The following is a 9,979-nucleotide window of genomic DNA, read 5'->3' as shown; positions in this document are numbered from 1 at the left end:
CAGCTGCGTTTTGTAACAGCTGCTTCTTCCTTCAACATGATTAAAAGTAATTTTTCTAAAATCTACCGCACTACCAAACTAAGCCATAATCTAACCTGTATTTGAAGGCTTTTCTATGCGTAATCAATCTCTTCAACATATAGACAAACTTCATTTTCATTTTTTATTTATTGCTGAAAAGATAAACTTCATTTCTAAACCATATCTTTATTATTGCATTTGATGTTCTTATCTCCTAACAATGCGTAATTTATTAGAGTATTTGGTGTGCTTCGTTCATGGAATAGGACAAATTAGAATATATATATATATATATATTCAATCATATCAAGCGAATCCCTGAATACAACTTGTTACCGTTTCCCATAATTTAAGTGCTATACGGCAACGACTCCACTAAAAAAAAGTTTATAATAGAGTACAATTGGTTAATCAAAGGGCAGGTATATATGGTCGGTTTTATTTTTTCTTTCAATTGAGAATAGACAAATTCATTCACTGCCATACAACGCCCACTCACATAATAAGATGGGCCCCATTGAACCAAATAAAGAAAAGAAACAAAAACAAAAAGAAAAGAAAAGGAAAGGAAAAGAGGCCCCCTTGGATAAAGAAAGACACGTGGTTCTATTAATAATATTACAGATTCTTACATACACGATACAAATACACAAAGCCAAAGCGAGTGAAGTTGAAAGGAGAACAAATTGGCTTGTAGTTTTCTTGATTTTGTTCTAAATTGGAATCACTGCAACAGCAGTCACAAAAGACAAGCGTCATGTTGTTGTTGGGTGATGAGGATCAACGGTGGATGATCACTTTGATTTGAAGGGGATGGCCCTGATCACGACCTGGTGGTACAGCGCTGCGAGTGCTGCACCAATGAATGGTCCCACCCAGAAAATCCACTGCAAGCAAAACAGAAAATAAACGAATATATATCTCATGATTCTTGTTATTAACAATGTCGCCCAACAATATTGATGTGTGATCAAACATAGATTATCAGATTGATATAGAAGGGAAGCTTACGTGGTCATCCCAGGCGTGGTCCTTGTTGTAGATGATCGCCGCACCGAGACTGCGGGCGGGGTTGATGCCGGTTCCGGTGATGGGGATAGTTGCCAAGTGGACCAAGAACACGGCAAACCCAATAGGCAAAGGAGCCAAAATCTAACAACATTTTTAACACCACCAAACAATAAATTTCATAATCCAATCGCACGGTAATTTTTATTTTTTATTTTTTTTACTATATATTCAAAAGTCTCGAATTGACATGTGAATATGTTAATAGTTAAAAGAAAATGTACCGGAACATGGGAGTCTCTGGCGCTGCGCTTGGCGTCAGTGGCGGAGAACACGGTGTAGACGAGGATGAAGGTACCGACGATCTCGGCGCCGAGGCCGTCACCCTTGGTGTAGCCGTGGGCGACGACGTTGGCGCCTCCGCCATGGCCGTTGTAGATGGATTTCTTGAAGCCCTTCACGACACCAGCACCGCAGATGGCACCAAGGCATTGCATCACTATGTAGAACACTGCCCTAGTTAACGACAGCTTCCTCGCCAGGAACAACCCGAACGTCACGGCTGGGTTAATGTGACCTCCTGTAGAAGCAAATCATAATTTCTATAATTCAACACTAAAACAACAAACCAACAAGCCCGTCTAGCACAGTCGGTAGAGCGCAAGCTCTTAACCTTGTGGTCGTGGGTTCGAGCCCCACGGTGGGCGTATTGTTAATTTGTTTTGGCAGGCTTCTCATTTTTGCTCATTTTTGTTCAACAAGCCCGTCTAGCTCAGTCGCTAAATTCTCATTTTTGTTCGAGCCCCCCCCGTGGGTTTAGAATGACATTCATAAACCGTTAATTTGATTTTTAAAAATTATTAAGTGATCTTGTAAAATTAATAACTAATTTATTATTAATTTATCACATATGTTACTCAAAATATATATATATATATATATATATATTTACCAACATATGTCTAACTTATCAATTTCAAAACTTGATTCTTATTTTGTTTTAGAAGTGAATAATTTTTTTTTAATTTAACAACATAAAATGTTTTTTAAAAATATGCTTCAATGATATTTTTACGTATTTCCACGTTAAAATAAAATTAGAGACATGGTTAATGCAGTATTTAAAGAATAAATGAAGTTTTTTTTAGATCATAATTCATAAACATAAAACACAAGAACCACGTGGGGGTTCTGACCTGAGATGCCAGCGGTGCAGTAAACGAGGGCGAAGATCATGCCACCGAAGGCCCAAGCGATACCCTGAATCCCAACGGTCTTGCACTTGCTGTCTTCCTTGACGACGCCCATGACCGTCAAGATGGTGATGTACAGGAACAGAAAAGTGGCGATGAACTCTGCGATCCCCGCCCTGTAGAATGACCATGACGTCAGCTCCCCCGGCTCGAACAGCGGCGCCGGCGGTGGCTCCTTGTAGTCCTTCCCGTCGTCCTGGGTCTGCGCCGCAGTCCCTATCGGCTGCCTCTCCGAGAACTTGTTCGCCCCCAATCTAACATCTTCTTCCTTCCCTTCCATTTTCTCTCCCTCCTCACTTTCTTTCTCTTCTCTCTCTCTTTTCTTGTTTTTTAAGTGAAAATTTGCTCGTGAGTGGTGAGTGGGAAGTTGTTGATGGTTATATAAGCCGAGAGCCTGAGTAGGATGAAGTAAGGTGGAGTGGTGGTGGGACCCAATGAGTATAATTAAAATGGAGTTTCCTTATCTCTTGTGGCCGACCAATCATTTTCTGAGAAATCATACGAAATGACGAGAGTGTCCCCGGAGAAAAAAAAAGGTTTTGGTCGATCTGAGCTGGCACAACGGTGGCCACTGATTAGGCGCCGGACGACAAAGACTCCCGCCGACCATGTGTATATACAATATATTCATGACAAGTACTTTAATGCGGCTGTGGTCCATTTCTGAGTTCTATAGCTCTAGTTCTAGTAACATTAATGAGCTACCTAGTATTAGTATGTTACGGCACGGGTTTTGGGTTTCGGCGCGTGCTATATTTACTAAAGTCACGCTATTCAACATTATGATCATTATGATGTTTCAACGTTATTGGATGAATGATGCTAAGGTCACCAATTGTACTTGAGTATTACTTATTAATACAAGATGAAACATATAATATGAAAGCTCAATTTTTTTTTAATTAGTTATGGTTCTTAATATTGGCAGTAACGATTTTTCGTATTTGATTGTTTTGTAAACAATTCATTTTCTAGTGCCTTACTTTACAATATTTCCAAAACTTATTGGGCTAACAAGCGTAATAAAAAAAAAGGAAAATAGTAGGAAATAGACCAATATAAAAAGCTTAAGAAAATATATAGGCCATTTTTTAGTTATAGAAATTAATAGGGACAAGTTATGGTTCATAACCAGATAAGTTATGGACAAACTTGTCAAGTTATGGTACGGACAAACTTGTCAAGTTATGGTTCATAACCAGATAAGTTATGGATAATAACTTGTCAAGTTATGGTTCATAACCAGACAAGTTATGGACGAAAATAGTAATTTGGTCTATTTATTAACTTATGTAAACTGTTGGCCTATTAATTATAATTCATCTCAAATCTTGGCCTATTTTCCTCTTTCTCCCTAAAAAAAAAATAATCAGTTAACGTTGTAGTTGTCGTAAACCATCACCAAAAGCCCGCGCATGTCAAACACATAACTTTTATATTTCAGAGGACTAAAAATACCAACGTAGATGATCACATTTTTGCAGCAATCGTCCTCATACTAATAGAAACTGAGTATGATTGTATGAGGGTAGAATTACTATCAGACTAAGAGACCTGAATAAACCAAATATGCACATATCGTCACTATGGTTTCATGTTAATCTAGGCTCGTGCCTTCTTTAGTTATAATGGATGCGGGGCAAATCTACAAAGATTTTGCATCACTTAATATGAACCACTCGGTTGCCTCGAGTGCTTTCCACTCTGTAACGACATTGTCGCCTTTTTTATTTTGCTTCCACAAAACACCCCTGTGATTAAATTGTGTCATTTTTCATCTTGGGTCACGTCGTAATGTGATGCCCTAAGAGACTAAATTTTTGGACAGCAAAGTTGGACCGAAGTAAATATTATTCCACATTTGGTCCGAGCCAGTACTTTACAAAAGTATAATAACGTTTTCTGTTTATTAGATAGAATAATTTCTCTAATAAATAAACAAATTAAACGTGGACGGCGTACAACGCTAACGACAAAAATAGCGACGCCCACAGGTTTATTATATGGCTAATTATTATTCACAAATTTTATATTCCTATATTTTTATTTTCATGTCGATTTGTTTTGAGTATTTATATGAGAGGATAAGCAATAATTAACTCTTCAAAGCGAATAAGGTCAGGGAAATTTGCGCGCTGGCAGTTTGGCGTGAAGGGAAATGGTGGGATAGTGGAATTTGGATTATATTAATCATGTCAACTAATTCGTTTTTTTAACTTCAATAATCTAGTTGTGGTGACATATGTGTGGATAATAAAAATTAATAATGTGCATGTCGTTGTCTAATTCATCGATCATACGTTTGAGAATCTTAATGTGATTAAAGCTTCATCATTTTCTTCTGGTGCTAATTAATTATGGGTTGCACTTATCACTTCTGGTTGGAATTTAGATGGCAATGGGCCATTGCTATGTTTAAAACTCAACATAGGATAGGCATGAATTGTGGGGGGCTAAAGTATGACAACCAAGGCCCTGTTTATTTCGCTGATTCGAGTTTAGAATTCGAGTTTTGCTACAGTAAAAAGCTATCTCAAACAATCACATCTAACTTTTTTGTTACAGTAAAAAATTCTCACATAAAATTACATCTCAACTCAAATTAAAAACTCAAATTAATAACAACCAAGTAAGTACGTTTTATTTGGTTCAAATGGACTTTATGGAGATAGCTTTAGAAATATAAATGGATCTAAAATCGTTCGAGCAAGCGTTTCATTGACTTTTGCTTCAACTAAATGTTGTTGTTATTAAGTTAAGCCTAATTAGTTGGTATTGAGAAAGCCTAATTACGACACAATGCACGAATCGATTTTGTAGCTTCAGTTGTCCTAATTTTTTTTAAAAATGTAAATATAGACATCATCATTAATGTATAATTAGAGAGGTTAGAGAAAAACATAAAAGAGTTGAGACGTATGAAATTTTTGCTTATAAACTACTTCATCATGTAAATTATTGCAACGGCTAAAAGTAGACATAACTCTCACATTAATAAATGAACCACTATAAATTTTATGTTTTTATTTATTTAATTTTCTTATGTGACTTAATTATTCTCCGTAATATAAAATTAGGGTGTCTAAATCCTTTCACTAAATATTACTATGCTATAACGTAGACTTTATTATCACATCATAAACCATAATTGAACTAATCATAGTGATAATGATGGTATAACGCTACTGTGTTGTTTGATAATCTAATTTTCTAATAATGTAATGCTTGACAATATAGGGTTTGATTCCGATATGAATTGGTCCCAAACAACTTAATTTTTTCTATATGGGAAAAATTAAAAACGAGACAAATGTTATACTGAGAGAAACGATGTCGGTCCATACTATTATAAGACGGTTTGGTTAAATCTAGGCCGCGTTTTTGGGCTCAAAATTGGGCATTTTAAGGTCAACATAATAACACTTGATTGATTGTGCGTTTTGAGAAAATTACAAAATTTTCTCTTAAAATGTATGAGTCTGGATTTTTACTTTTCATTTTTGATTAATATCCTTTTATTAGTATAGTTATTTGACTAAAAAAATTGTTAAACAAGATAAATGAGTAAAAATTCTGACTTATACACTTTTAAATGGTATTTGTCTTCTTTTTCCTTGTCTTTCTATTTTGGTTGGCCTTTTCAATAGATTTGTAGGTTGAAAACTTGGAAATATGTATACTACTATAACATATGTCAAAGTATAAATGAAAGTTAAATGCATCAAATACATGTTATCCAAACTCCAAAATGAACTTAAATTGAGAGGATAGCTTTCTTCTAATATGTGAGTGGGGTGAGGGTGTAAACCGAAATCGTCATTTGAGCGATTTTGTTGGACTTTTAGTCCATCAGGATCAATTCTTGACATGACACTGAACTTATGGTCAAAAAATGGGCCGGCCGGTCCGATAGTGTTTTGTCTACTTTGCACAGCTCTCCTGACATTGAGGATTGACCTTACACACACTTTAAACAAAAGAGGAGTTCATTATATAATGAGAATAACGCTCACACTAAACTATCCCTTCTTTGCCCGAATTAATTCCATTTATACATGCACGTCAATATTTTATTGGCTTGTGAAAACTTACAAAACTATTTAATTCTTATTTTATCGCTCAATACCACTGCTAATTAATTACAGGAATTTGGACATGAAATACGTTTTTGTAGGGAATAGAATAAAATATGTTTAGTGCCTTAATTAAGAATACAAGAATAAAGTATGATTAGGCTAATGCAACATGCGGATAATATTCTCACAATAAACAGTCATTCCAACTAATAAGCCTTAATAGTTCAACAACCGGTGACCAAAGCATTGCTAATTTCTACATTAAATTAACTGATTAATAGCCGCCTATTGAATTATAACGATTATTTTCTTTGTGGCTGGGCAGCACCACATGCTCCTTGGGGTCTGCCTAATTAATTGTTAATTAATTTGGATTCTTCGTATTTAAATCATCTCTCCTTTCCCATTTTAAAAATTTTATTCCTTGAACTATTAACTATATGGCTAACAAGGTAAGACCCGAGAAAAAGGTTAAAGTTGAAATTGCAACCTATATTTGTCAGTGTTTGAACAGGTCTTTTATTATATGCCCGAGTAGACATTAGATTTGTTATTGCAATAAAGATTCAAGTTTAGATATTATCAGTACGTAGCATATTTTAAAATCTACATGGGTTTTAGAGTTGGGACGTTAATATTTGACATTCTATAGCAAATACAAAGAAAAAAATCCGTATTTCATTTGTTGAAGTTACACTTTAGTGCATCATTTCTCACCATACGCGTATTAACACACGTCTTGAAGAATGAGGGTCAATCGTAGAATGGGCCTCTAAAATCATCCGCGAGTCATTGACAGCTCGCCGGTCATGGACCGTCAAATGAGTCTCAAACAGATGACAAGCTACTCATTCAGTCGGCAACCTCCCAAATCTAAAAACAATATGTCAAAACGACTCAAGTGCATCTGGAGAGAGCTGTGAACTTCTAACAACTCGCCGGTCCTGACTCAACGGACAAGCAGCTCATCGGACGAGCTGCTAGACAGCCTTACTGACTTAGAGTGCAAGTTTCCAGATATTGAGCAGATTCTCCACGATTTATTTTGAAGCACGTTTTACGGAGTTTTATGCTTAGTTTCCCTAATTTTCTCATACTTTCTATGTTTTTCTTGAATTGTCCTCTTCTTCCTCTTAATGTCATTGCAGTTCATCATTGAATATAATGGAAGCACCCGAAGACCCTACAGAGGACATAGCTCTCGTTAACAAGTGAATCTTTATAAAATTTCTCGTGTATGTCTTTATTTATTTTTCATGCATTTATTTATTGCAATCTGATACTAACGCCTTGAATCGTCCAGATTCGGTCATTGGCCTCGTATAAATTAATTGTAGAATTTCACCCTCTACAATTTGATGTCTAAGATTGTTACAGATTAAAACAGGGTATTACACTTTCACTAAAAAAAAGGGGTATTAAACGAAGTAAATTTCTAAAACTTGAACCGCAAACGAGAGTCTAAGGGCCCATTAAGTAAGTGTATTTAAATATATAATTCTAATTATGTTACAATATTTTTCTCTAAAAAATAATTTGAATTTAAAAATTTCTCACTAATAGTTCTCTTACAAAGTTCCCGCACCAATGAATTAAAATCACTAACTTAAACTTGTAAACCAAACGGACCCTAAACTCTAATGGGTTGGAAGATGAAGATTTGGGGATATCTCTATTTATTGGTGAAATGTGATTATAAAATTCGTATGCCATTGTAACATGGAATTATAGTAGAACATAGTGGGTGCATTTGGAATTGGTTTCAAAATGATTTTATTTTCTGTATAAAAATGGAAATGAAAACGTTTTCATTTTCATTTTGAATTGTACTATAATGTTGGTTGCCGAATCGAATTCGGATGCGGAAGCGTAGCGGGGAGGCGGATCAAGTATAATAAAAATTTTCATAAAACTTTTGAGATACTCTATAGATTATATTAATTTATGCACGAATAAATTAATCACATTAATTTATATGTCAAGAACTCAATTAGGAAAAATACCTGGAGCCGACTCGGATGATAACTTGAATTCTTTGACCTCGAACAATCCTTGTTCCAAGCTTTGTGTTTAGAAAACTAAAGTCTTCCACGTCAATTTCTTGATTTCACGTAGACGTGTGTTTGGGCACACGTGAGACAAAATAGGTTTAAAAAACACTCGAATTTCTACAAACACCAACGCATGTACGATGTGAAATTTTTTTAGGAGAAAAAATTTTTCTCTCTTTTTTCTTGAGAATTTTTGGCCACACTTAATAATTAGGGCAGAAAAAATGTTTCAAAAATTGTCTTCACAATTTTCTATCATTATCATATTTAAAGAGTAGAAGTCAAACTTCAAAAAAGAATCAAATCTCTATCTTCTATTTGAATTTGGAACAAAAAAATTGCCTACGCCTTATCCCTTAAGTGGCCGGCCACCTTAGGGTTTTTCATCCATGTGTGTGGCGCCAATTACAGATAGGAAAGGAAGAGAAAATCATCATTTATCCTGCAGTCTAATTTTTAATTCAAATTCAAATTCGAATTTAAGTCAAACTTAAATTAATTTGAATTCTAAATTGAACAACTTATCAAATAAGTTTAAATGGATTAATTTAAATTATGTTCACAATTCAAATTCAAATTTAAATAATCACATTATTTAAATAATAATTAATTCTCAATTAATTATTTTTCGAGTATTTAATTTCAGAATTCCATAATTCTAAAATTCTCATGTTTGTCCTTTTGTCTGGTAGAATTACAAGGACGATGCGGGGACTAATGGACCTATAATCCCGAGCTCCAATAAAATTAATAATTAATTAAACACTTTAATTAATTAATTAATTCTATTAATTCCAATAGTTACTCCACTATAAACTTGGAATTGAACTATCGAAATTATAGACATTAATTACTTCTAAACTGTGAAGTGTCCATTTGATATAGTCATTGCATTTAGATCAACCCTCCATAAATAATTCATAATTAGAGCCATGTAGAATCTATTAACCTCTCTAATTATATCTTCATCCTTGAGTACCATTGATTATCTAATGGATAGTGATTCATAAAACACATTCATGAACCAGAACGCTCTTACTAATCCAAGTACCGAATCAACACTCAAGAGAATTATTTATCTACTTCTTTCTCAAGAAGGAATGGATTCCATCTTGTATAATAACATTCCCGGCTACCTATTTCATCATATCTCCAAAATACAAGGAATAGGATTCAGGGTCTCGGAATCCATACCAAGTAAATCAAAAGACATAAATCCATAAATAGGAGTTTGTTAAGAACTCAGGATTAAGATCATTCTATATATGACCATTGGTGGACTAAATTAGAATTTTTATGCTTAACAGAAATTATTAAAAATTCATATTGTGTCTGTGTCCCTGTTCCACACAGTCCTATTATGTGAAATACACTCATTCAATATCTCACCATATTTACAGTGCGGATAGCACCATTCCATTCTAAATGGGAATGCCATGTATTAATAATGTTTTAATTAAAGATTTTGAACTTTAATTAAATTCATTATGAACAAAGTTTTTTGATTATTATCCTTAAACACTATCCTCTCGTATATAACACTTATATACTATGTTTAAGGTTACATAAA

General features: G+C 34.4%; 1 protein-coding gene across 1 annotated transcript; it reads right to left on the bottom strand.

Moving 5' to 3' along the window:
* Positions 1–428: 428 nt before the first annotated feature.
* LOC21409040 (aquaporin PIP1-1) lies at positions 429–2,610 on the bottom strand. Its single transcript, XM_010096770.2, has 4 exons — positions 2,226–2,610; positions 1,314–1,609; positions 1,033–1,173; positions 429–908 (listed from the first exon to the last, which is right to left on the bottom strand). Exons 1-4 carry the CDS (start codon positions 2,560–2,562, stop codon positions 816–818), a joined length of 867 nt encoding a protein of 288 aa, XP_010095072.1. The 5' UTR covers positions 2,563–2,610; the 3' UTR covers positions 429–815.
* Positions 2,611–9,979: the final 7,369 nt, after the last annotated feature.

Source organism: Morus notabilis, unplaced genomic scaffold, assembly GCF_000414095.1.
Source record: "Morus notabilis unplaced genomic scaffold, ASM41409v2 Scaffold42, whole genome shotgun sequence".
Lineage (NCBI taxonomy): Eukaryota > Viridiplantae > Streptophyta > Magnoliopsida > Rosales > Moraceae > Morus > Morus notabilis.
This window is presented reverse-complemented; position numbering and strand designations above follow the sequence as displayed.

Coding starts and splice junctions, on each gene's coding strand:
- LOC21409040 (XM_010096770.2), bottom strand. CDS start 2,562: ATGGAAGGGAAGGAAGAAGATGTTAGATTGGGGGCGAACAAGTTCTCG. Junction 1,610..2,225: donor CTGCACCGCTGGCATCTCAG/GTCAGAACCCCC, acceptor TTGCTTCTACAG/GAGGTCACATTAACCCAGCC. Junction 1,174..1,313: donor CCAGAGACTCCCATGTTCCG/GTACATTTTCTT, acceptor AAATGTTGTTAG/ATTTTGGCTCCTTTGCCTAT.